The sequence below is a fragment of the Filicampus tigris genome, chromosome 13 (assembly GCF_054856515.1).
Source record: "Filicampus tigris isolate MCC_2025a chromosome 13, RoL_Ftig_1.0, whole genome shotgun sequence".
NCBI lineage: Eukaryota > Metazoa > Chordata > Actinopteri > Syngnathiformes > Syngnathidae > Filicampus > Filicampus tigris.
The window spans coordinates 9,109,639-9,137,244 of NC_141229.1; the positions used below are offsets into that span (position 1 = coordinate 9,109,639).

At 41.1% G+C, this 27,606-nt stretch overlaps 2 protein-coding genes across 3 annotated transcripts in view; one reads left to right on the forward strand and one right to left on the reverse strand.

Annotated features, from left to right (window-relative positions):
* The window catches only part of LOC147137469 (cysteine-rich motor neuron 1 protein), a 35,397-nt gene extending 23,630 nt beyond the window's left edge, over positions 1-11,767 (forward strand). Inside the window, exons 9-15 of the mRNA XM_086049997.1 lie at positions 270-391; positions 2,460-2,678; positions 4,097-4,312; positions 6,854-7,075; positions 8,281-8,403; positions 8,715-8,893; positions 9,084-11,767. Coding sequence (XP_085906123.1) covers positions 270-391; positions 2,460-2,678; positions 4,097-4,312; positions 6,854-7,075; positions 8,281-8,403; positions 8,715-8,893; positions 9,084-9,266 — 1,264 coding nt within the window. The 3' untranslated portion in view covers positions 9,267-11,767. The remainder of the gene's footprint in view (positions 1-269; positions 392-2,459; positions 2,679-4,096; positions 4,313-6,853; positions 7,076-8,280; positions 8,404-8,714; positions 8,894-9,083) is intronic.
* A 319-nt stretch (positions 11,768-12,086) lies between these two features.
* eif2ak4 (eukaryotic translation initiation factor 2 alpha kinase 4) overlaps positions 12,087-27,606 on the reverse strand; it is a 28,040-nt gene continuing 12,520 nt past the window's right edge. For both annotated transcript variants that reach the window (XM_086049142.1, XM_086049143.1), the window contains exons 18-40: positions 27,514-27,577; positions 26,664-26,743; positions 26,411-26,512; positions 26,284-26,334; positions 25,972-26,208; positions 25,623-25,698; positions 25,232-25,353; positions 24,956-25,005; positions 23,935-24,103; positions 22,969-23,085; positions 22,794-22,859; positions 22,532-22,702; positions 21,534-21,668; positions 21,187-21,294; positions 20,468-20,596; positions 18,280-18,366; positions 17,338-17,450; positions 17,199-17,254; positions 16,712-16,815; positions 15,971-16,039; positions 15,150-15,194; positions 14,356-14,471; positions 12,087-12,437 (exon numbers count right to left, since the gene is read on the reverse strand). In XM_086049142.1, coding sequence (XP_085905268.1) covers positions 12,380-12,437; positions 14,356-14,471; positions 15,150-15,194; positions 15,971-16,039; positions 16,712-16,815; positions 17,199-17,254; positions 17,338-17,450; positions 18,280-18,366; positions 20,468-20,596; positions 21,187-21,294; positions 21,534-21,668; positions 22,532-22,702; positions 22,794-22,859; positions 22,969-23,085; positions 23,935-24,103; positions 24,956-25,005; positions 25,232-25,353; positions 25,623-25,698; positions 25,972-26,208; positions 26,284-26,334; positions 26,411-26,512; positions 26,664-26,743; positions 27,514-27,577 — 2,325 coding nt within the window. In that variant the 3' untranslated portion in view covers positions 12,087-12,379. The remainder of the gene's footprint in view (positions 12,438-14,355; positions 14,472-15,149; positions 15,195-15,970; positions 16,040-16,711; positions 16,816-17,198; positions 17,255-17,337; positions 17,451-18,279; positions 18,367-20,467; positions 20,597-21,186; positions 21,295-21,533; positions 21,669-22,531; positions 22,703-22,793; positions 22,860-22,968; positions 23,086-23,934; positions 24,104-24,955; positions 25,006-25,231; positions 25,354-25,622; positions 25,699-25,971; positions 26,209-26,283; positions 26,335-26,410; positions 26,513-26,663; positions 26,744-27,513; positions 27,578-27,606) is intronic.

Here is a 27,606-nt window from a genome sequence, read left to right on the forward strand (position 1 = left end):
TGCAACAGGTTAAACTGAAAGCATCTGAATTGGATTTAGAATGCGTCTTGGTTTTGTATGATGTGCAAACCGCAAGGATCTCTCATGTTGGTCTTTTTATTTGGCCTCCTTCAAAGGAAGCCAATACAGAAATGAAGAAAAGCAGGTCCAGATGTCGATTCTACCAGACCCCGGCATCTGGTCTTCACTGTGTGCCACAACACATACGCATTCAAACGTGTACATGTGTTAGTGTTTTATGGCTAGTGCGTGTGTGTGTCACCCCACAGTCGCAACAAGCATGGCTGTGAGATGTGTCGCTGTGTCAAGTGCCCGCCCTTCACCTGCGACAAGCACTGCAGCGATGGCTACAGGCAGAACAAGAAGGGCTGCTCTATCTGCATGTGTAAAGGTACCTCACACTTAAGAATAGAATGCAAGGTTGAACATATTGCCCATGTCCATTTTTGAAATATTCAGCGATAAAATGCAAGCACAAATTATGATTAGAGATAGACCGATATGTTTTTTTTCAAGGCCGATACCGATTATTAATAGTCAAGGAGGCCGATAACCGATATTAGGGGCCGATATTCATTTTCACTAAAAAGGAAAATATTGGTGTCAAAATAAAAATAAAAAAACCTCTGAACTTTGTTTAATCGTCTTTGACCATATGTGTATTGAACAATTTTTCAGATTTGCATAACGTTGATTTTCTTTTGTTTTTAAAGTCATTATTATAAATGTTTGCCAATGTGGCCATCTTTGTTGTAAAATTCTAACAAAAAGAGATATTGTATTGAATTGACTTCAAATAAAAACAAAAGGTGCATAGTGTTCCCAGGATCAGTAGAATCTCTTATAAAGTTCACTGACTATTTAAATGAGTACTTCCTTGAAGTTAACACTGTTTTAAATTGATTTATTATCAACAATCAATTAAAAAAAAAAAAAAAAAAAAAAAAGACCGATACAGCTAAATTTCGGCGCCAAGAATCGGCCCGGCCGATAATCGGTCTATCCCTAATTATGATCTATAAAAAATAATGCATAGCCTTCGTTGCGTGCCATTATGTAGGCACACAAACTGTATTCAAAGCATTGTAATATTAGTAATTGTACGGTTTGGCAGAGTTTCGTGGTCTCTAGTAGCTGTTATTCAGCATTAAAGTGGTGAAATGCTCTGTAGGGGAGCGTGATAATTGCATATTAAGTCTAGCCTATTATTACCTCGGTTGTCTATATTTCACATGCTGGCAATGCTGAGTCATGTCCTTGTTTATATGAGTGCTTCACCTGCAATCATCGGAACTACTGTAAATGTCTGTGGTTGGTATAAGAGTGTTGCATTCAGCAAAATGAGTTTAGGAGCCAGCTCAGCTTTCGGGACGCAAATAGCCGGGCCAACGGTCTGAACGTGGGTTTTTATTCATGTTCCGAGATTTCCGAGGAAATACACAGTCAAATAGTTAGCGCTTCTTGTTCCCGCACACAATTCAACCACTGTACGTCAGTATAAAAGTAAATTGATGGAAGCATGGAGAAAATCTATGAGTGAGTTTGTTCTACAAAGCTGCACTTTTGATTTCCTGTGACCTCTGGCTGCTCCTCTGCGGAGACTTAAATGTTTGCCTTTTTGGGCTTTTGGTTGGTATTTGGCTTTATCCAGTAGTTATGGGTGAAAGTCTAATTAGATTCCCCCAACCTCCGTGTTAAAATCCAGATGACTGATTTATACTCCATTTTACAGTAAGTGTTTATTTTATTTTTTTTAGCTGGGTTATAAATATTTCAACCTCAAAATATGCTCGGGTCAGTGCAACTGGCTGCTGGCTCTTTACAAACAGAAAGACTCACAGACTTTTACTGTAAGTAAACTGATACCAACCTGAAGAGCTGGGGACGTCTTTGTGTGGTTTGTCAAAATATTCCGTTTTGCTTAATGATTTATTTAAATATACCCCCCGCCCCCACCTCCACTACCTCCTCCCCACCAAAAAAAAAAGAAGGAGATGAAAGAGAGGTCACATCTCACCTTGTGCTTGAGCCGGGAAATTTCAGTTTGGCTCTCTTTCTGATCCAAGTGGATTCCAACTGGCCCTAAAAGCTGCTCTGGGTTAAATCCATCTACTGGTGGTTTTAGAAGGTTAGCACTCCAAGGCAATTGGATATTTGCTTGTTTTGACAATAAGCAAGCAAAACATTAGGATGATCACACACCACTAGGGGATTTGTCTCGGTATTTTAGATCTCAACATCATTTTTAATTTGAGCTGACCTTAATTGCTTTGTCCTTTATGCTTTGTTATCCGTGCTTTAACCTTTATGGTATTTGTAAATATACATGATCTTGCTTTGCGGTTGTCTGCACCAGACCATACATTTTAGTTTGTTTCTAGTTCTTTGCTTGTGGCACAATGAATCACTTTTCTTTCAAACATACAGTAATTGACTGATTTGAATGTTTTCTTGTCCAGAGAATGCCCATTTGCCCAGCACCGCCGCCCCCATCCCAGTTCCCAGCTTTTGCTTTACCTCCAACGGTAACCGATATGAGGAAGGCGAAAGCTGGCACGACGGCTGCCGTGACTGCTACTGTCATTCCGGAAGGGAGATGTGTGTGCTCATATCCTGTCCCGTGCCCAGCTGCTCTCATCCAGTCATGAAGCCTGACCAGTGTTGTCCTACGTGTGAAGGTATGACCCTAAATGACCCCATCTATGGATTCATTTTCTATAGGGCATGTGGTGGTTGTGGTCGCACCTAAGTATAATTTAGTCTTCAATAATCTTAACATGCCTGTTATACAGCTTGCAAGCAAATACAAACTCTACACAGAAGCCCACATTCGAACCTTCATCCTCAGAACAAACTTTATATATTGCAGATTTTCTTGCCCGTATGCTTCACTTACACATTTTTATTTTCTCCGTTTGATGAGAAATTACCTCATAGTTGCAATGTCATCTTAACACTATGTTGCCATACATATCTCCAGAAAGCCAACTATTAAACTTCAAGAACTACCACCATTTCATTTGGTACAATTGGCTGATCCAAAAAGAAGGAGCACATTTGTTGGATCAAGAATTCAGATTTTACATGGATGATATTGATTAGTTTTGATTGGTTTTAATTAGTTATTATACATTAAATCGTTTTAATTTTGCAGTGGTGTAGTGCCTCACTGTATCATGTTTCTAATATTTTGTTGACCTTATTAACTTGTCATGCTGTATAACTCGTGCCACCTTGTTGGACATGTAAAGAAAAAAGCTGAATGTTTTCTGATCAAGAAATACTTCTATTATTTCAAATCAAAATAATTATTTACTTTGGATCATAAGCACAATTTTAACTTAAAGACCCAAAAGCACAATATTAGGGGTGCAACAATTAAAGGAGTGACACCTAATCGATTATCACATTGTTAGGTAAATATTTTTGATAATCGATTTATCGTTTAGAAACCTTGTTTAATTTTCAATGATCAAAATTGTCAAAGTCCTTGGAATTTCAGCCTCTCAACATTAAATATGGTCAGATGTCTCTAGTCTTCCATGAAAGCAGACTCATTTTTGTTTTTACAAAATAAGACATTTGCAAACAACGACTTTTACTTTGAAAAACAATGATCAGCATTTTTGCCAATTTTCTGACATTACATTACAGACCAAACCGTAACCTGAATTATTATTCATGTTAAGGTGACATAATGTCATGTTTTTGAATAAAGACATGAAAATGATTTTTTTTTTTAATCCCACACATCGATTGACAAAATACTTGACAGATTAATCAATTGTTAAAATAATCATTATTTACAGCCCTACACAATATTGTTTTACGTCTCCTTAAAACCCGTTTGAAGATACTCTGGGTGAAGTGAATTGCTTAACAGTTTTGGCAATAAATAAGACTGTGAACACATTTAGACCCCAATTTTGCATGCTGAGGACAGCTTGCTAACTCTTTGCAGATGTCAGCCAGTGTCAAAACACAACCTGGACAAAGTTTCCAGTGCTACGGGCTACTGTTTTATGGGTCTCTGGGAACGCATGCTTCTCAACATGTCTGAATATGACACCATTTCTCTCCTCTTGTAACACTTTAGACGAGTCGGGTAGTGGTCTGCCGGAGGGGATGGATATGGTGGTGTGCAGAGCCCCTGGGGGGGAATTCTATGTGGAAGGGGAGACCTGGGACCTGGATGAGTGCACACGTTGCACCTGTAGACAGGGGCGCGTCTTGTGCGACACTGAAGTTTGTCCCCCGGCTCTGTGCCAGACACCAACCAAGAACCAGGACACCTGTTGTCATGTGTGTCTAGGTAAGTTGCTAAAAGACATGTGTAACAGTGTTTCCCAACTGTTTTAGAACCAAGGCGCATATTTTGTATTGAAAAACAAAGCAAAAAAATATGTCGCAAAGTTAATCACGTGTCTTCTGCCATCTAGGAGAAGAGCATTTCATTCTTTGCATGTCACTATATGTCAATGGCGTAGATCGGGGTGGGCAATTCGAGGGATGGTATCCTGGCATAACTAGATGATCACATGCAATCCTTTCACCCTAAAGCCAACACACTTAGCTTCACATCGCAGGCGAATGCGACCCAGATCGGATTTTTTTTACGACAGTCCGAACGGCTCAATTATCCGACATGGGTCGCTTTCATGTGGTCCTAAATCGGATCCGACTTTTTACAATGCGCCCACGGTCTGAACGGCCAGGTGGCATATATCCGACATTGACGTCATCCGGAGCCCAAAATGCGCTCGGCGGAGGCAGAGGGAAAGTGCTGGGAGCAAGGGATCGAATCTGCAAAGTTGTTTTGAGTAACACTATTGACTTTATATTTGACTTTCATTTAATCCCACTTGAAATATGAAGCATAAAGTGGATATTTATGGTGATAGTAGTAATTCAGCCACGGTTCGGATCAATTCATTTTTTTACGCACGGTTATGACCTGACGTCATCGTTAGTGATGTCTCCATGAAATGAGATATTAAAGCCTCGCCTCATCATTTCCCCCAAATACTGTTTTTATTTCTACCTTCTACCTAATCGATTTACTGTGTAAATGCTGGATCACATTTACTTTGAACACAATGTCGGGAGTGACGTCGTCTCTTCTTCTGCGCATACGGCTCACTTTGGCGACGTATGTGTTCAGACAGCAGACAAGACCGAGGTCGCATTTATAATGTCATAAGAACGCTTTACACAAAAAAAAAAAAAATCGGATTTTTTTTTTTTTTTTTTTTTTTCAAAAAATCCGAATTGAGCATTAAGACCTGTGGTGCGAACCTATCCTTAAAAGAGGAGTGGCTGTTTTCTTGCCAGATCTGTGCCGCTCCTAAAGGAGTTGACAATGTCCCACATATGAACTGGCACAAAACCACACGCAGATCTTTATTTACAGCTCGAGTCTCATTCCCGTAGTGACAAGATGTGGCAATAGCTTTCAAGCATGAGACCTACAAATCAGCAATGCATGACTGCGCCTGTGAGCTTGCTGAGAATGTCAGTCCCGCCTTATCGATGCATCTGCCTTCACAAAAGCGAGAGGCTTGGCCTTTGATATATTTGTGGGCTCGGTCACTGGGAATGTGAGAATAATACACATTCCGCTGACAGGGCCCTATGATGGATGTGTACGGTGGACAGTCTTGAGCTAAGGCTTGGGTCAGGAGAAGACTCTTGGCCCCTCAGAGAGTTGGATGAGATATGCGGATGAGGCCTCAGACTGAATTAACATCTGCCTGCTGGAATTCCTTGTTTATATACTCGACATTTGGGAAACATCTTGAATTGACATATTCTTCTAGTCTTGGCCTCTCACGCTTGCTTAATTAATGAATCCATCCAGAGTCAGCCTTGCCGCCTTAGTTTATTAGTCTAACATTATTTTAAAAACATTTAGGAGGGAGGGGGGAAAAATCTTTCCAAATATTATTGCTTTTAAGTTGCTAGTTTTAAAGCACTGGTACTGACAACAAAGATCATCATGGAAAATGGTTGTTGGGGGCCATTGCTGTAGCTCAGTGTCTCTAAACATATACACTCATACAGTAAGTGTGTGATTTCTATCTGCAGCAACGTCTTTTCATATTACGTCATATACGTCTTTTCACTAATATCTGTGAGCTCAGGCCTCCAATTTTGTCTTTGGAAGAATGGACAAAAATTCTCACAGACACACTTCCAAACTGTCAGTGGTGGGTTGATCTCCAGCACCAAATCCACATTGTTGTCTATTTTCACTTGCTGTAGATCACAGGTGGGAAAATTACAGCCACATTGGGCCCGCAAAGGATTTATATGATCAACAGTTCCATAATATCCGTTGCATTAATTGTGCTGTTTTTTTCCTAAAACAGATCAATTAAAATTCTGTTCATTGCTTTTTTAATTATTGATTTTGAACAATTTTACATATACATGTAGCATGTTTTTATTTCATTAAATAGTTCATGAAAATGGAAATTGTAATTAATATCATTTTTAAATTATTATTTCAAAAAACATCACATGCATTTAACATTTTTATGTTATTAAATAATTGGTGAAATTAAGTAACTTAACACTGAAAAACAATCTTGAATGAATTATTCTACTATTATAACAAACTATTTCGATTTTAGCTGCACAAATAACCTGGCTCATGTGTCCATTAAAAAAAAAAAAAAAAAAAAAAATCAATCAAATGAAAGATCAAAGTTTGCCCACCCCTATTTTAGTTATAATGATCATATTTCCCAATGCATTTTCACGATCGTAATACAATCTGGGCTAATGAGTCACCAAAACTGACTTCCACGAAGCCCTCTTATCTTATTTGAATGACGTTTCGGTGCATCCACAGAGGAGACACAGAGCCCGCTGCTGCCAGTGAACACCAGCCAGCAGGAGTACTGCATCACCAACGATGGTGACGTGCTGCTGACGGGAGATTCCTGGAAGACCAACGCTTGCACCAGCTGCATCTGCAACAACGGCACCATTCAATGTTTCTCTCAGCGCTGTCCGGCTGCCAACTGCAGGGTGCCCGTCTTGCGCAAGGGCCAGTGCTGCCCATACTGCCTTGGTGAGTTTCGCTTTACGCCCACAAAAAAAAAAAAGACACTTTTTGGTTTATTTTAGCCTTAAGTGTTTTTGTCACATTCAAATGTAACTTTTATTTATTAACATCAAATAAAAGTGAATGGTGTGCCATGCATTTAGTAGCTGCGCTTTCAGAGGGAACTCAACCGGGCTAACTCACCAATTGATACCACCATCACGTCGCAGTTATATAGTAGAAACTAGAACGCAGTACAACAGCATGCAATGGTGCCACGTACATCATCTGGAGAATTCTCACGCCATGAAAACCCAAAAAGATTTCAATATTCAATTGTACGTATTAATTTATGCAGATCTGAGGCCGAAATCTGATTGGGGAAAAAATTCTAACTTCCACGTATTGGAAGCAGTGCAGCCAAGACAAATGCAACAAAATTAAGAGAACAGCCTGTTGGGAATAAATTCATATAATTTCACAGAACAAATACAAAAAATTAAAAAAAAAAAAAAAAAGGTTGTAAATGTCAGTCAGAAATTCTGATAGTTTTTAGGCTACGCAGTAAAGAAGGTCTTATTCGCCCTGACAGCCCACCTCAGCTAAAAGTATCTTGCACAAGACTTCCACACATTAAGATATAACGTATAATAGAGCTACTAGTAGAACAAGGCACAGCTTGTTGATGGGGGAAGTCACAATTCATAACGGTACCTGTCGAAAAGAGGGAGTGACTGAGGGAAAGCCTGTTTCAAAATGGGTGTGTATATGTGTTAGTTCGTTAGAGCCAGCCATGCTGGCGCTGCAGAGGCAAACACCATCGTTGGCAGCAGCATTCCATGTGACATACACACACACACACACACACACACACACAGTCCAATCGAGCAAAAACATTCCTCGAACATCCGCACATTCACACGTGTTTCCTGTCCCCGGTTGAATCGGACCGCAACGCTCGCTCTGCGCGCGGCGCAGGAAGCTCCGCGTCAGCTTTTCCAACAGGGGAAAAGCTCAGCATAGGATCCCATTGTTCGGCCTGATATGCCGTTTGAGCGCCCTTTGTTTTTATTATTTGGCTTTCGGGCCTTTTATAAAGCCACGGTGAGAACAGTTCCTAGCTATTCACGGAAGCACAGGGGAGTTGAAACAATAACGCGGTTGTACGTCTGCTAGGTTTTGCATTACAATAGCCGTTTTGAAAATAAAACTCTTTATTTCTGTCTGGGAAGAAATGACGACATCCACGCCAGTGATGTTGTCCACCGTCGCCCCAAAAACCAGGGTCACCACAAGTGTGCGACGGGCTGATGGGAATGCTGCTGTCACAGAACCGCCCATTGTTGCAGACACAGGTAACCGCAACACACCTGCTTTATTCCCTTAAACAACACCTTTGTATTGCTTTTGCTTGAAGTTTTTCAATCGTACACAGATTTTCGCTCTTGGCAGGTGGGCTCGGTCCCCATCGCCCGCGAATAGTATTCTTACCTTGATATGGAACATTAATAGGAGATTTTTGTTTTTGTGGTGATAAAGTCTTTGTTGCGGGCTTTTATTCATCTTCAAATTTCAGTCATTCATTGGAAGGCTTCTCTGATTATTACATGACTATGCAGCATTGATGTCTGACATTGGGTTGCTGTTTTTTGATCACATTTTACAGATGAGCCAGTTTTGGGTGAAAATTACCCCAACCAAACAGAGATGGCCCTTATCTACCAGTCAGCCGCCTGGATACTGGCAGGTCTCCTCCTGGCCATCATCATCTTCCTCATTGTTGCTTTGCTTGTCAACAAGAAAAAGAAGTGGGTGCAGATGTCCTGCTACAGCGCTCCAAAGAAGGTGAGACTATGTTTGCAAATCTATGCTACAATGACATTTTCATTGCCTCTTAGCATCAGTACCAATTTAGCGTTTTTTCTCCCTAATGACCACTGCCATTATTAATTAATGAGTGAATTAATCAATTATTTGTCAGATCAGATCTGGCCGTTGGCCACGCCCATTTTCACTTTGCTCTTTTCCCCTTCAGACTGTGATCCTGAAGCATGTGAACAAGAACCAGGTGGTGTATATGGAGCCCTCCAAGGAGAACAAGTTTCAGAACGTGAAGAACGACTGTGGGATCCATTTCTCCCCCGAGATGAGTTCCCCCTGTGCGGACAAGATGACCATCCCCAGAGCCAAGCTGGCAAACAACTGGACGGCGCGCTAACATCAGCCTTCAGCAGATCGCAGCTGTCCGCCACATCACGCTCTCTCGTACCGCTGCAATCCATGGTGATTTGCGCATACAGACTCACAGACACACACACACACACACACTCAAACACACACCATGGACGCAGCCAACTCCACACGCTTCAATCTATGTGGCTGGAAAATAAGGACACCCACCCCACGTTGGATAAAGCAACAATTTCATGTGACCTTTGTGTGTTTGAACCTTCCCCAGCACAGACTCAGACATCACTGATGTGAGGTGCCGGGAGGACGCACAGTCACTCGGCTTTTCTGCGCAATCGCTGAGGATTCTCAGTCAGACTTTTACTTGGAACATTGTAACTCTGTCACCTTTTTTGCCTCTTTTCGGACTAGAAGGGGATTGAAAAAAAAAAAAAAAGTTCCCGGGTGGAGGGGTCAAGCTAAGAGGTTTACAGCAGTGCTTTGTGGATGTCGTCAGTACCATTAGCAGGAAGGCCAAAGGAACTGGTAATCCACTTGGATGCACACAATTGTAACAGTCCAAGAGGATTTATAGACACCCTGCGTTAGAGAATGTGTGGTTTGTTTAGTTTGTGTATATTGCAGCAGTAATGTATTCCTTTTCATGTGTTGCTCTAGGCCAACTCTTATTTTTGTCGATATCTTCCTAGGGCCAAATTTACGCTGGTCGAAACATTCACCACCAAATGCACAAATCTTATAAAATCATTCCCAAGACGTCCGTCTGGAATCCTCCGTGCAAAACATAAGCCAACGGTTTTTCCACACAACCTAAGCCGAACCTTTCAACAGCCTGGTTTTCATATTTCATTCTATCTGGAAGCCGAATCAGTGTGATGTCCATCTCAGAAGAATGTTACAAGCAGAGGAGGAGACAAAAATGGTTATTTCAGCTTGCCCCTAAATGGTGGCATTTTGCTCCTAAATTTTGAGAGCGCGAGTACGTTTTTCATCCACTCGTGCCTGTGCGACCAGTAAATCTACTCATTTTTTAATTACTTTTCTTGCTTTGTTACTGACAAATTTCTGCTCCACACTTCAGCCAACTAAAAATATTTTTTTTACTTGCACCCCTAAAATTCCAGGTTATGGGCTACTGTGCTCCTAGTTAAAAATGTTAGTCTGGAGCCCTGAGTTTAGAATGCTTACATCCAAACCTTTAAGGAATATCTAACACCGTTGTTGTGTATGAATGTTGCCTTTTAATGCTTTGATGAAACAGCCTTATAGGTTGGTTTATAATTTTTTGTTTTGTTTAAATTGAACTGCTAAACAAGCAGAAAAAAAGTCAACAACATGGATAATAATCACGACTGACTCATGCCTTTGATGTCATCTGTCACTTAAAGGTTCTTTTTCTTTTACGCATCAGAAATGTGAAGAGACATCATGAGGTTTGTTAAGCTTCAGGATCGTTTGGCTGGTACGCTGGCTCGTCTAAAGGAGACAGAATGTAGTTGTCAAAGACCCTGATGCGTGGGACACATTTGTTACGAATGCAGTGGCATAAAATAACTTTGGAGCTGTAGTCAGTGTCAGGGAGCAAAACAAAAATGACTGGAAAAGTAATTCTAACTTTAAACTGTATGCCGTAATATAAGGGCCATAAAAAAAAATACTTTTACGTTATGGGGAAAAAAAAAAATGTTTGATTATAGTGTAATTATACAAATACTTTAATCCGAAAAAAATGGTGACATTGTTTCAAAAGAATCATTTAAAATGTCTTGTACATAAGTGTAACTTGACAAGATCATCTTGTTTTCTATACAGTGTGGCCCTATTACTCCGCAAAACAACTTGTCAGTGAACATGGGCAGTAATGCGTATTTTTAAAAAGTTGCACTTTCCAGCTTCGTTTTTTTTTTTTTTTTCCCCATGAAACTGTAGGATTCTTGGAGGGATAAACACGCTAATCAGGGGTTTGATGGGCGCATTAAACCACTCCAGTAAACACACTTTGTTCAAGCTGGAGGCCATGTACTATGCCAATCGGATCACAGTAGAATTCCATTTTTCAATCGCCAGTCAAACCGATGCCAACCTATTTGTCCATAACAAATATGATTGTGATGCCAAAATTGGTACATTGGTTTATAGTGATGTGTTTTAGTGACTCAGATTTGTTTTGACTCATGATCATGTGCTTTAAAATGAAGTGTGAAAGATTCCCTGTTCTTTGTTCTACTTTATGTAAAAAGCTAGTCTAAATTAGTTGAGCAGAAGAGTATCCTATTTATTTTTTCACATAGCATTATTTATTAATACTATAGTCTGAGTTTTTCTCTTTTTTTTGGAGGATGAACTTTGTAGCCAAAGCTGCTGTATATTTTAGAGCATTTACACCAATCTGCTATATTCAGTATCGCCTTATTTATTTCTCTGTTCCAAGACCTGTAAATAAGTGAAACTGTAACATTTACTCATTTTGAGAAATAAACAAAGTGGTCTACCCTGAACAAGAATCTGCTCATGAGTAGACATCCAAGACCTGTTGGTTTGTAATTCACCTTGTAGAATGACAGATGCAAGCGCATGTTAAGCAGAAACAGTCTGTTTCTTCAAGATTACTCCAGATGGGAGTGCAAAACCAATACCAAAAGCCAGGAAAGCGCACAAGTTGTGCAGGCTTGTCCGTCAAAGCTTGCTCATAAACTTCAAGGTGAGGAATCTTTTCTGGAAGGATCAATAAAGCAAACACTTTTCTCACTTTCCCACATCCCAGATGAAATACGTTGTGATGGAATAACATCACACAAGTGACTTTTACACCAGAGTGAAAATGGTAAGAACACACAAGACCGCAGCATGTGAGGAAAGGATTTATTCCTACTTTCAGTCCCGCTCTTTATTACAAGAAAATACAGTTTTCAGAGTACAAATAAAAAGCCTACGAAAGCATTAAGGCAAAGTTTAAGTCTACAAACCTTCTCGTACCGGGGTAATACAGTTTCATCAACGAAGCTGAGGTATGTTGAACGTAGCGTAGTGTGTCTTTGGGGGCAAGAGCCTGTTGGCGTCCAAGCACACATTCAAGTCCAAAGGTGAATATTTCCCAAGCCGGCAGTAGGAAGTGGCCCAGGTCAGGGAACAAAATGGTTTTCACATGAGGGTCTTGTAATAGTCATCCTTCAAGCTGTACAAGACCACCACAGCCACCCTGGAGCAAGACGACACACGTCAGACAAAGCAGGAGACACCTGACATGGAACAGCCCAAAGAAGTCCACTTCATGAGCTTCAATCACTTATAAGAATTTGTAAAGTCATGTTAGGAGAAGGTGCCCTGGCACACAAATGCTTTTTTCAAGTTACTCATGGAAGCTGAGCCCCCAGGACATGTCTACTTTATGACCCGCTGCTGCCAGGTGACTCCTTTAACCTGTTCACTAGGCCTTGCTTATTTAGGCCTCACTTTCAACAAAAACAACACATGTATTTAGCCCCCCCCCCAAAAAAATCACTTCTTTGAGGCTCTTATCAGTTTACACTCACTAAATAGTAAATCAAACACACATACAGAAAATTAAAACCAACTGTTCTTGCAAGGCTGAGATTTTTTTTTCTTCTCTTTTTTGCTACCATCACAGTCATGAAAGAGAAAATCCCCTACAATCCCGCATGGGGCTGATCTCTTAAGGGCATTCCCGGGTGTCACAACACTAGAGGCTCAAACGCGGAAGATTTAACATTTCTGGAGAGTTTGAGAATATTAAACAGGAATGCACAGCATAGACAACCTCACTACGACCCTGTTTTGGTGTCAAGCCACTGGGCTGCGAAGAGGTTACACATATGATAAACAAAGCTGGGTCAAAAGTCAATGGTGGCAGTTACCTTTATATATATATTTTTTTTTCTAAATGGGAGACAAAATTGAATGTTATCTAATTGAAAAAAAAAGGGAATACATAGTTAAATGTGCTGTCTACATCCGGCAAGCAAAATGTAAAATATGCGCTGCTTTAATTTTGAAAGTTGCACTTTTATTTTCTGCATGTGTGTGGACGCTAGCACAAGGTCTCAAGCTACAGCTACGATTTGCTGTCCGCAGTGTTGACAACTTAATGACGCTTTAGTAACTATATCCAGCAACGTTTCCGACCCCTCTAGCAATTGTCCAAAAAAAAGAGACTAGCGAAAATGACAACAATGGTCCTAATGTTAGCAACATTCTTATTCCCTGCACAGTGGAGGAAAGCGGGCTAAGAGTATTTGCCCTAATAACACTATATGCAACATCTACAGTTTCATAATGTACATATATGGGCTGTAATATAAGTCATCACTTATCATAATACATCACAGTCACTAATATTATACGTTCCGCATAGATATATATATATATATATATTCGGGTATCCTGACGAGGAACAGCTAAAATGAGTTGGTGGGTGGTGCACAAAATTAGTGTCAAGTGTCAAGATAAAATTTTAATGACCGTATAAACTTTAGTTTAAAATGTGTCTTTCCCAATTATAACAACATATGCCATATCTACACGCAGCAATTTTTTGGAAGAAGACAAGCTTTTTGTAAATACATTAAAAATAATATAGACGAAGATGAGGTTAGCATGTTGGATTGGCCCTCGGCAAGCGTTCCAGTTTCTCATGTGGCCCCTTTGCCAAATTAATTGCCCACACCTGAGTTAGACAATTGTCAAGGACAATTCCTGAGATCCCTAAAAAAAAATTGCCAATATCAGATTTGAGTCTTTCTACCCCATTTAAATCTCACTCACCAGTGATGCTGTTAAACTTGCATGAGTTATTTTAGCCTGCCATTTATATTCCAGATTTGCACATTCCAGGTTGCACGATTAAAAATAATGTCAAACAAATAATATCTATTAAGCTGTCAAAACTGCTGTAGAGTAGAAAAGAAACTCTGGCTAAGTGTATGTATATACGTTATGACAGGGATGTCCGATTGAGTGTTGCTTTCATTTTCACTCAAAATTTGGCCTTTACTGAATAAGACTAATTTTGTTTAATGAATGGTACCACAGCTTGGCAAATCAAACTATTCTACACCCTTAACTGCGCTGCTGCTCCCCCCGCACCCTCTGAACGGTACCTCTTGGTCATTTTAAAAGTGTGGATCTCATCGCAGATGGACTTCAGGTAGCGCTGCTTGGGGAGACGTGACAACAGAGTCTTCACGCTGCTGTTGTACTGCTCTTCGTTCTCAAACTGCGGAAGAGAGACGGTGCAATTTGGGACGGGCAAATGTGTGCAGCATGATGTACAATCATTAACTGGAGGCCGTTTACGTGGAAGCTTCTTCTTGCTTGTTGACAAACTTCGCGATTAAAAAGATGACGGCATCCTATTGCAGGCTCAAAGAAATAAACATGCCCTTCCCATGCTTATGTTATGTACCATTTGCTATGTGGAGCTTGTTGCATACAAGTGGCCCGCTAATTTATGAGGTGCCGCTTCTACGACAGCACTCCCCTCCACCGTTTTCTTCTTGTTTCTGGTTACAATTTACAGTAATTAAAAGTCTTTCCAACCCTCAATTCTTGCGAAATAGAAGTTATTCCAAGGAGGCTTTTGGTCAGGGGTTTGGAATGTGAATATTAACAGCACATGCCTTACTGTATGGCAGTTTTATTAAAGGGGTGCAGGTATAAACGACTGTAGCAGGTCTCCCTGCTGGTGGAAAAAGTTAGGGGTGTTCCCTCGCACTGCCTCTTTGAACAGAGACCATGCTGAAGGAAGGAGACAGGATCCCCTCTTCCTGTCTGGGTTCTTTAGCTATACTGTAATGCGCACTTTCCAGGCAGCCCCAACCCGGTGCATTCCTCCCATCACCAGGATGTAGCCTTTTTATTGAAATGTGTTTGACAAAGTCAGAAGGGAACCAACCTCCAGAGACAGGAAGTTGATCAGTGTTTCCTTCTGAAGGTCCACCTGCAGGAAGGAAAAACAATCTTAAATAGTATACTGAGAAGCCATTGTGTTTCAAAATAATGCACTGACGATTTAGCTAAGAATAATGCCTTCTGCGCAATCTCACTCAAGTTGCGTAATTCTTTCAGAGCGCGATTTCTCAAAATTCCACTTTCCCCTGGCTTGAAAAACAGCCCGTGTCCCTTTCCCAGGAAGGGGCTAATTGCCTCCTGGGCCTATCATTGGAAAATGAGTGCTGCTGTGTTCCAGTCGGACTGATATACAAACAGGCTGCTGACATGCAACAACAAAGACTTGGAGGCCTGTGCAACCGTTTAGTGGAATGAAGGTGATTAGGCGTGGGATGTTTCAATAAGTCATATTTACGAATGAGAGCTTGATACAATCCAGAGTCTCGCAGGAACGACAAACATTTTTTTGGACCATGCAGTGACAAGGTAAATAAGATGATTTATGGTGTGAATATCTTGGCAATAAATCTAGGAAGCAACCTCAAAAAAAAAAAAAAAAACCCTCAAAATGCTAGTAGTATACTGAAGAATGTGTTCCTTGTATTGTACAGCGACATATTTGGATTTAGAGCAATCTTTGCCGCAACTGGGGAGCTTGGCATGAGGTTAAACAACTCGGAAAGGTCGCCTCATCCTGATATTTCGTACTTTGGCCACTGAAACCCTTTTCATCGCACAGAGATGTCACACTTGAATTGGAAAGATAAAAAGGGACAGCACTAGAAGGGGAAGTGGACGTCGGGGTAAACAAACAAAATGACTTACTGCCAGAACCTCAATGTCATTGCTCTTGTTTTGCAAACTGTTTGCAAGAGTTTGTAATCTGGTATGGATCTGAGAGAGGGAGAGCAAGATAAACAAAGTCAGAAATAATGAAAAGGAGAAGGGTGGAAGAAAAGAATTCTTTCCATGCTCAAAATGAAACAGCATAAACATAAACATACAACATGTGAATAAATGTTTTTTTTTCCCTTGCGGTTTACTTATGAACAGACCACTCGGCTGTCCCTCATGAAGAGCTTTGTTTGAATCTGCTACAAGGATGCATTGTGGGTAATCACACATTGACAGGCACGATAATTGATTAATCAATGAACTGATCCAACAAACGCAGATGAAAAAAAAAATCTATGAATTAAATTGAACAATAACAACAATATTGCATCAAATGACTTTTATTGCATTACACCTATCACAAAATAAGCAAATGTTTTTCAGCAAATAATGGAGGAAAGGTTTGCATCTGAAACGACGTGAATGCCAAACTGCAAAAACTGAAACTGATCATCGCGGTATAGCAGAGGCACGAAAGATGAATCGAGATAAAGTGTGAGAACGCCGTAGCATAATTAACTGTCTAAAGACAAACAAGATTTAATTTATGATCAATTGTGTGGCATACATGCTCATCAACACAGCCTGCAATGAAAAGTCCAGCAAGCTAAAAATATTAACGCTCCGAACTGCTCCATGCGAACGTGGCACTGGATGCATCGTCTCAGTTACCTGAGTCTCAAAGCGGCGTCTTGCACTGGCAGACACTTTCTCCAAACTGATGACATTCACATTCATGTTCATGCTGCAGCTGCTCCCATGCTGCTCAGAAGATCCTGCGGGCAAAAAAAAAAAAAAGAGGGTTAGAAAAGAGCTATAGAACACAAAAGCAGTAAAAAAAAAAAAAACACACTTGTGTGAACAATATACAGTATCACTACAACAGGTTGTTGGCTGTCCATATATGAGTGAGTAATGCAACACTTTTGCCTAATCTTTCAAAAGACTAATCTTTCATCACTCAGGCTGACAGGTTAATCCCCGTTTTATAACGTGAAACTTTTACTTTGGAAACATGAAAGTAACTGCGGGGAAAACAAAGGTACAACTGTGAAACATGTTGAGTGCAACATGCGGCTAACTCTTCACATAAGCGTCGAGTGTAAACAGTGGGGGTGGGCGTGGAGGGGTTTGTGTGTGTGTTTGTGTGGGCGTGTACCAGTGGTGTTGAGCTGGGAACCTTTAGGGTTCTGGCCCAGGCTTTCAGATATTTCCCTGCAGGAGCACAAGGAACAACTTGTTATTGAGCTTCCCAGAAATGAACGCACCACTTTAAAGCCAGAAGAGAATCGCTTTACCTGATGTATCTTTCCTCTAGGAATTTGGTCCGAAATTTTTGAATAATGTGCTCCACCACTTCCAACTCAGGAACCCTTTTCTCGGACTGTCTGTCCTTCTCAAAGGATTTGACCTGAGAGTTGTGGAATGAAAGGCAAGTGTTGACAAACTAAAGAACAGATGCTTTAAGGACACAAGTCTGGAAACACACTTATTTGTAATTACTCGACCAGTGGTTGAGTAGAACCACTCAGGCGGCCTTGGATTTTAATTCTTTGATCATTTTGGACAATTCTATGCTTTAGCTGTTGTGGCAACTGTGGGGAAGGACTATGGATTTGCTCCAGTGCACAAAGCAAATGCCATCAAATCATCTTTCGCTATTCTAGAAAATACATTTTCTAGGTGCATATACAAAAAAAAAAAATCCCACAGACAAACTCTAAAATCTTGCAGAAATTGTAAAGAGGTGGAATGTGAAAGCTGTTGAGCCAAAAATCAACTTCTTATTTTCTATCTGCAAGTGTAACTGGCAGATGTTTTAATATCCATCCATTATCGATACCGCTTGTCCTCACAAGGGTCGCGGGGCGTGCTGGAGCCTATCCCAGCTGTCTTTGGGCAGTAGGCGGGGGACACCCTGAATTGGTTGCCAGCCTATCGCAGGGCACACAGAGACAAACAAACATCCGCACTCACAATCACACCTAGGGCAATTCAGAGAGTCCAATCAACCTACCATGCATGTTTTTGGAATGTGGGAGGAAACCGGAGTACCTGGAGAAAACCCACGCAGGCACGGGGAGAACATGCAAACTCCACACAGGGAGGCCGGAGCCGGGATTAAACCCACGACCTCCGAACTGTGAGGCGGACGTGCTAACCAGTCGACCACCGTGCCGCCGATGTTTTAATACTTTTATGCAAATGATGTATAATTAGAATCTTGGTTGGAGTGTTACCTTCACGTAGTTGCCCTCTTTGTCAGATACCATGGCCATGCATGTGATGCCAGCCACCCGGCAGTGGTCCATCAATGTCTCCTGAGACTAAATCACACACAACAATTTTTCGATTTTAGTTTGCCTTGGAATGAGACAAGCATGGAAATCACTTATTACAAATAATGCTTCATCTCTGTGTGTTACAATCATGCCTTAAACCAATACTCGTCGCGTTGTTCATCTGTTAGTTAAAAACAAACCTCGCAGTCTTCAACTGTGTGTAAAAAGTGAACCACTGTTCTTTAAACCTGTACTTCTCATACCGAAAACATCCCCCGATGTGAACCAAAGGTTACAGATAACGTGAAAATGCTCTCTCCTCTGCTCTATCAAAGCCTTATTTGGCTTAGGAAAACTGGGAGTGTGCTTTAAGCGTCGTTCCAAGACTTTGGCATGTGACGGGGGCTAACAAAAGCCTAATCGGAATAAGCTGTTCTCAAAGTCTCACCACTTATTTGGGTGCTGGGCCGCACACGTAATCAGCTAAAACCACACAAACACCATCGAAAATTAGAGAGGGCTGCTTGTTTCCAGCAGGAAAACCAACTCTTCCTAATTTGCTTCTGGGAGCTTTGAGGCAGAGAGGGTGGCCGCTTGCGTCCAATGTCAGTACAAAGGAGCAGAAAAGTAAACACGGTCAGAAGCGGAACATTACAATAAAAAATGAAGAAGAAAAAAACCGTGCGGGCACTTTGCTATGTCAGAGTTTACATCTATGTCGAGTGCTTGGACTTCTCAAATATATTAGAAGAAAGTGGAAGAGGCATCAGGACTCTGGTTGTTTTTTTTCCAATCACAGCATGTTTCCTCTATAACAGAGACAAATATCACATTACTACAACACTATTGTGTCGTCCAAGTAAAGTTTGCGAGCCACTCAAATGCAAAGCACTGCTCATCATCTTCAACGTTTACCATTTTTGATACTGCCCTATAAAATATTTATTTTGAAGGATTTACAAATGAATTCATTCACATAGATTTTCTTTTCAAATAAGCAAACTAAAATTCCTCTGAGCGCTTGAACTCATATTTACAGTGCTGCAGCGTAGTGCAGTGTTTCAGTGCACTGCGCATTGCAGTATTCTGGAAGGAGAAAAAAGGGAGAAACCTTGCTTCCTTTAACAGAGATATATTTAATACTGGTAATTCTATAGCTAGGTTTTAAAAACGTGTTATGCACATTTATTGCATTAATATCAATACACAGTACAAACATATGTAGTTATGTCTTACTGACTTGCACAATTTTGTAAAACATTTCAATCCATTGCCATTTAGGGAAAACTTAAAACAATCTCTAATGGGTGCCAATAGAGAAGCTATATGATGAGGGAGTGGCCAGAGGTGTTAATTTGACAATGTCTTTATCATTTTGGCTGTTGTGTCTTTGGATTCTGTAAACCTCATATTGGGTCATTAAGAATTTTTATGAGTGCTCGTGGGCTCATACGACATACAGTTTACATTTGCTGATACCGTTGTCTGTGAGAGGCTGATAAGGCTCCATTAATGCCCAAGATTGTATGGCATTGTTACTGCTCATTCTTATCAGCAAGAAAAAGGGGCAGAATTCCTTCCAAATAGCACCGAGACCTTATCATTAAGTTTAAAATGACCACGCTAAGGGCCTGACTTTAAAGCTTAACTAAAATGTTGGCTTCAGTCCAACTCTTATCACAGCCTCTTAAGTTACATGTCTGTGGACATGCCTAAATGCATTGACAGGCTGCAACACAATTTACTGATTAGACATTTGCAAGAACAAGCACTATGTGTTAAAATCAGAAATATACTTTGACTAGTAGAATTACTAGTATTTACACAACCACAATTTTGGAGCCGATCATCAATCAGCGAATTAAAAAAAAACAAAAAGCGATCACCGATCTGATCGGATGATAGACCAATCTCTCCAATGTACTGTATTTAAACAACTTGTTTATTTACTGTACAGTCAACCGTCCCCCGCTATTCGCAGGGGATTGGGAGCGGCCCAGCACACGAATAGCCAAAATTGATGATGACAGCACAAATGTCCCCGGAATGAAAGACATTGTGTTTACTGTAATGTCTATATGCCCTTCATTTACAAAAACAGTCCCAATTAAGAGTAAAGGTTACCAACCATTAGATTGACACGAACCTGTGAGACATCATAGGCAATGTCTGCAGTGACACCGTTGCTCCATAGCTTCTGGACAACACTGATGGCTCTGAACATGGAGGAATGTCCCACAGGGACCACAAGGACATCGCAAGAACTTAATGACGGCTGAGAAAAAGAACAAAGAGCACAGTGTTGAAAAAAAAACAACAACATTGAGGCCTATTTATGTCAGTGAAGATAGCAAACACACACAAGTAACGCACTGAAATGGATGGCAGATTTTCAGCACCTCTGCTTTGAGTTCCAATGACACTTGTCAGATTGGAATCACAAGGACTTTTGAAATAAGTCGCACTCAAGCCAAGTTCCACAACAAAAATGTTTATAAATAAAAAGCAGTGGCGATATTTTCATAACAGGTTGCACGGCACTGCATTATACTACTATATTGCACGTTATGATCTGTATTATATATGGATTATCTTCAGAGGTGTTAATATTACAAAACAACCAATGAATTGATCCAGAATGTAAAGTATCATTTCCTCTTCTATTCATTCTGAGATTTTTCTTTAATCAGAATCTAAACCTAACATATATTATTAGTTAACTAATAATAGAATCCCAGTGATTCTAGTTATTAACTTGCTTCTGTGCGTGTCGGCCAAATGTTGTAATAAGGAGGCATTAAATATGAATCCCTGTCTGCCACTCCTTTATTATAGTTAGATGTCAGATGTTAGTGTGTGTCTCACAGGCTCCTCCATGGTGGCCACCACGGCACACACTTTGTCCAACGCCACGCTGGCACCTACTGCAGAGGGCACCGGCACTGTGGTGGCAGGCCCACGAAATTCCAGGATCTAGCAATAAGAAACGGCAATCTTTGTTAAGACACCCCGCATCACTAATCAAAGAAAGGTCATAAATGTTCATATAGGAATCCTTTATTATTTAAGTTGAAATGTTTAAACTGGCAGTGCAGTACTTGGTGTATTTCTAGTTATAACTATCCATGAATGACCTTATGATTTAAGCAATTTGCCCAAGCTAGATGATTCATCTAAAGTGGAAATGTGGATTGTGCATGATTCTACACTACCAGGTGGTCGTAGCGTCCTCCAGCAGCCAGTACATCTGGTACAATTCGATTGCGCTTCCTGATGAAGGCCACAAACTGGAAGATGATTCCAGAGTGGTGCTGCACCTTGTACACTAAACCTAAATTGACAACCACCTGTAGGGAGATCAAATCTACCTTAAATGGGGTCTGGGAGATAAAGTGGGTATAAATAGTCTACAGAACCCTGTTCAAATGTCAGATTTTTGTGATATAAAGATAAATCCTTTCAAAACATTTTCCATTATAAATGTCACCTAACATGTGTACAACTGAAAAAATAGACATTATGTGGAGAGGGGACGTAAACATTAACAGCTGAAATAATGTGGCTGCATGATGGGCACATCCTCTTATAACTGGAGTTGCGACAGTGTCCGAAAGATACGCTTAGCACAAACACTGCGGATGATCACCAAAAGAACACAGAGTGATGGCAGCATCAAGATTTGTGACTGTTTTTCTTCAGCTGGAACTAGGGCCTTAGTTAAGATGGACGGAATTATGTATATAGTGTATACCGGTATTTCATACACATTTGAAATTCTACTGAATTAATGCCCACACAAAATATTCAGGCGTCTGCTAGAACACAATATAAATGTCAGGAAAAATGTTTTACAACAGCTGAACTTTATTTGGTGGCACTTTAAATGGTGGCAGTTGTGTCCTGACTCCCTTTTAATGAGTTAGAATGTGATTGGTTAATTCTGAACAGCCGCATCCCAGCTATTAGAAGGGGTGCATACTTGTGCAACCACATTTTTTTCACTTTTTTATTTCCCGTCAAAACGATTTTTTTTTTTTTTAATTCAATTGACTGGCATAGGTTAGAGATCACATTAACGGTGGCAAAAAATTCGGTAGTTATTAATTTTGTTGTCTTTTTTGTATCACAAAAATCTGGCATCGGAACCGGGGTGTGTTCACTTTTTATACCCACTGTGCATAGTTGATCCATTTACAAGAGACATTCTTACTGGCAATTTCACTCCAAGTCTTTGAAGTAGCACCGTAACCTCCTCTAGGTCCTTGAGGCCCTGCTTGGCCAGTTGCATGACGGCCGTCTTTTGCTTGGTGAGTGAAGTCAGTAATGGTGCCACTTCTTTAAGAGTCCCCTTCTGTTCTATGAACTTGTACAACACTTGCAACTGTACACAAGCGAGGAGGAGGAGAGCAGTTACGAGGAAGAAAAATGCTACTGTGGGATTAATCCAATTGAAACACCTGGTGGACACTCACACTGTTTGTCGACAGTGAAAAGTTGCAGAACTTTGCCTCTACCTCACGTTTGGTCAGCTTTTCACTCTAGGGAAAATCCAGAAGAGGACACTAGGTTCAACAAACACAAGCGTACAACCTGCTACAAACACACCATGTGGACAACATCTGTGATACATGCGAGACAGTTACTGACCATAGCATCACATAGGATGTTGGAGGCCTGGTTCAGTTTGTCCTCAGGGATTCCGCTGTGAAGCAGGATGGCCTTCAATAAACTAGTATGGTTCAGGTAAATGTTGTAATTCCGCTCCTGGAAACAACAAAGACAATGCAACACCATCGACAGCTAAGTTATTTCTCATTAGCAGAGACAAAGCTCTACTGTCTATTTAACAACAGGAGATGGAATGATTGTCTGCTCAAAAATTGTATAAAGACAAAAAATGGGGGTGGCGCAGTTGCAAACAAAGGTTTGGTAACCATAGCTTTAAGAGAACACAATTAGGAGCCAGGGCATGGCCGCAAAATATAAAACCAGATCCTGTATATAGAATGGAAATATATAAAACAGAGAAACAAGCTTTATGATAGTGACATGGGAAATAAATGTATTTACAGAGTCAATGTTATCTTATATATAAACCGCAGCTAAATGCACAAACACCAACATAGAATTATGACAACCCTGCCCATTCTTGCTCTCTTTCATGATATTCCAACTCATCTATTATTCAAAAGCTTTCACACTGTGTTGGGTGACTTGGAGAACCCCTGCAGGGGCTGAATCTGGGTTGATTGAGTTCAAGAGACATGCTGGTCAGAACTGGCAGCACTGGGAAGTGTGGACAGGAAATGGATTTTGCAGGGAGGGAGGGGAGGAAGTGGAGTAAGCTGTGCCAAACTGATTTAGGGTGTATATAATAAACATGGTGTAAATCTGTCAGACTTCCTCAACAGCTTGGTATGTTAGGCATGCGAGTGGGACGTTTAAGGGAGAAAGAAAACAAACAACGCAGGTTGAGATGACGGCATCCGTTGGAAAGGACAAGGACACATTGAACCAGTCAACAAAATGTACTGTCTAGAAGTGAAGCAAGGCAGGGCAGCGCAGCGCACGCTGACATTTGAGTTATTTCAAATATCGTATAAGGGGAGCAACCTGAAGTGCAGGGAACTCCTGGACTATTTCAGAGATGGTGTAAATGGTCTCGGCATCTGGGAGCAGGCTGTTGGTGACGGGTGTGATGATGTCAAAGGCACACTCGAGAAGCTCCCTGGGGTGAGCGCGATCCAGCTTCCTGGGCCGAAACACGCGATCGATGCTGTACCTTGGAAAAAGAGGAACACAGTAACACAAGCTAGTTTAACTCAACGCAATTAAAAAATGTTCTAAAATTGTAAATCAAACCAAATTAATGAACAATTATATATTATCCGTCTGCTGTTATCTTTTGGAGTTCTTGAAGAGTTGCTGGTACTATATATGGTCACTTGGGAGCATAGCTCAATACAAATGAGGCTAAACGTGCGCATAACTGCTCAAGCCTGTCAGTTTAGAGATTCATCAACTCATGACTTACTGGTGTGCGTACAACAGGTGTCGGCAAGTTTGATGAATGTGATTTTTGTTCTGTTTTTTTATACTTACGCACATACTAAATTTCAGTTGTACTAACAAATTTAGAATGTGCTCTATGCGCTCTTTGATAAATGAGGCCACTGGAATATAGATTTGGCTGCATGAGGTGCGGCGAAGTGGCTGAGGAAGATTATGCGTCCAGGCTGAATCTCGTGCTCAATCAGCACCTTCACTGCTTCAATCACGGTGTTTCAAGTCCTGAGGATGGAGTCGATGAGTAGCAGTTTTCTTATGTAAATATCAACAGGGACCTCGACATAGTAAACATTGGATGTTTGTGTGTTGTCGCCGCTTTGGACTAGGATTTAGCCAACACTTCCACGCAATAAATCAACCGAAAAATAGTATTGCGGTACCTGAGCGTAACTTTCAGTGACGCATGACAATGTATTCTTACACCTCTGTGCAAACTAGTTCAATATGCATCATTCTTAGCTTCAAAAGGCCCGTGGTTGAAACAAATGTAAGGTAAAACAAACTAATTGACAAAACCTTTCATGACATTTTAACACATTTAGCCCAATCGTGGTTAAATTGTTACCTCTTTAGATGGGTTATGTTGTTTCGGGCGACATATCTCGCAAACGCCATCTAGAATAAAAAGACAAGTGAGTGGTTGAAAGCATAAGTACGAGGGAAAATGTTGGTGCAGATTTTGCAGCAATCAATCAACCATTATTCCACAGGGTTTCCTACGGGTAGTTTCTCATTGATTATGTAAGTCAGCATGATGGAAAAAGATCGAAATAAACAGAGTTCCCTTTCTAGTGTGGATATGCACATCTGGCACCATGTGTGCAAAGTGTAATATACTCACACGAAGGTTGTAGGGCAGCGTCACCAGCATACCACTGTGATCCATGAAGCAGGCCGGCTCGCTGCCTTCACAGAGCTTCCTGTGTCTGGGAAGCAGCAGCGGTGTCTGCAGGCGTACTGCACCTGATGACAAACATCACACAGGGCTGCACGCATATGCATAACATAACATGACCTTCACCTTGAAAGAAGTGATGCATGTGAGGAGATGAGCATAAATGAATAAGTACAGCTGGAGGTAATCAGTCGTTTGCACAAATGTAGTACAACACAGGCACCTGAGTCGACTCTTGCTCTTCAAAACAGTGCATTTATTGTTCATGCAAGATTCGGTGGAGCAGATGTCAGCTTCCCACATGCACAAATGCTGGGAGCAAGCCTTCCACACTCACTGTGCTTCTTGAAAATCCTGGTGATTGTCTCATACACATACTGCTGCAATTTGGCGCTGCTGAAGTTGAAGCTGCCCTGGAGGGGGACAAAACAAACAGCCTCTGTTAAGGATCAGAAGGCATGGAACAAGCATGAACATGCCTTGTCAGGCCACATGATGAGTGGGTTTGCTGTTATGTATCACTAGGCCACAGTGACATCTAAAGGCAGAGAAGGGGAATGGTGAAATATGTGATCAAACCAACTATGACGCCAATCGGTATAACTTATTTTTATACCGTAGATGCTTGTACAGAATTGCCAATTAAAGCCCCTTCAAAAATGTCTCAGCCAAAGTCAAGGTCGTACCTTGTGAAGGTCTATGTCGTAGGTGAAATCCATGACTGGTGAATTAATCTGAGCAAACAACTGGGCCACCATGCTGCGGTAAGCTTTGCAATTGATATTGGCCATAGTGTGCTGTAACACTTCATGCAGCTCTGACTCCTCCATCTGGGGCGGAGGCAGCAGTTCACTCTTGAGCAGCTCCTGGGCAGTGGGCCGCAGGGCAGGATCATGCTTCAGAAGCCACTCTATCACCTTCCTCTGACATGACAGATGCAGAGCGTTAACAGGGAGGGAACATATTCAATTCTAATGATGTGTCAAAACATTCGTCACCTGCGTTCCTTGCTCATATCTATTGTAGTCGTCAGGGAAGTGAACGGCCTCCTGCAGAAAGAAAGCAGATGAGGTAAGTAACACGGCCCGGACGTCTACCCATGACAAATCTCAGCTGTTCACATACCATACGGAGCTGGCTCAGGACAGAAATGCGCTCAGCCCCGGTGATCATCGGCCGGTAAGACATCTCAAAGAGGATGATACCGAGGCTGAACAAATCAACTTTCTGAGAGCAGACAAAGAGATAGCTACATTGTGTGGTCTACTACTAATTACAAACAAAATAGCACAAGGCCAGCTATATTTTCATAAAATTTGACTGGTCCAATAACTTAACGTTTTGCCATGAAGATAATGTCCAAAATACAAAACCTTACTTGATTGTAGGTAGCTTTGGTATTTCCTTGAACTTCTGGACTAACATAGAGGGCTGTACCAACCATGCCAGTCAAGTTTCCTACAGTTAATAGCAGTGCACAAGAAAACATACATGTCAGAAGGCATATTTAACCCATTAAGCCCGGGAGCGCATCACCGCGTTTCTACCACTAGAGCCGGGAGCGCTGTTGCGTCTTTCTACCTTTCAAACCGGGGGAGCGGATACGTCACTGTCCTTATTTCAATCCAATTCTCCGTCTCTTAGCCAACTTAATGCATCAGTATACACGTGACGGTGTCGCGAGACCGCGCATGATGTCGTGGAATTTTTTCGAGCCGTAGGTAGGCTAATGGCGGACGCCGTCGATCGCCGGGAGCTCTGATTAAAGCAAGTTACGGCAGTGATATTTAGACGACGTGCACGACCAGTGGAACCAGTCGAACGTGATATGATATGGTTTCTAGACAATTACGATATTGACGTCTTTGTAACAGAATAGAGGATGGTAATTACCACTCGATTTTTTTTTTTAATCAAAATAGTGGTTCTCTTGCACTGACACGATATTTTTACATCTTCAATTGAAACAGTAAATAATAATAAATTCTGCCTGTGTGAAAGCCACATGTCTAAACTCTTTAATTCTTTTAGAATTATGTTTCTCTCTGCTACTGGGGCTGAGATATTAAACATTTTGTAAGTGTTGAATTTCTGGGAGAACTTCAGGTTTTCAAGGGTAATTCCAAAGGCGACCTTAGGTTTTGGGGAGCTGTTGAGAAAGGCGCTTTAGGCCTTAATGGGTTAAACAAAATGGGGTGGGGTAGTAGATATATTCAGTGTTTTTGTACCTGCTGCGTCCAGTTTTTGCAGTGCTGCAGAGCCGCTCTCCTCCACTTCGAAGTTACCTGCAGCCTGGGAGAAAGACTGCATTTGTTTAATAT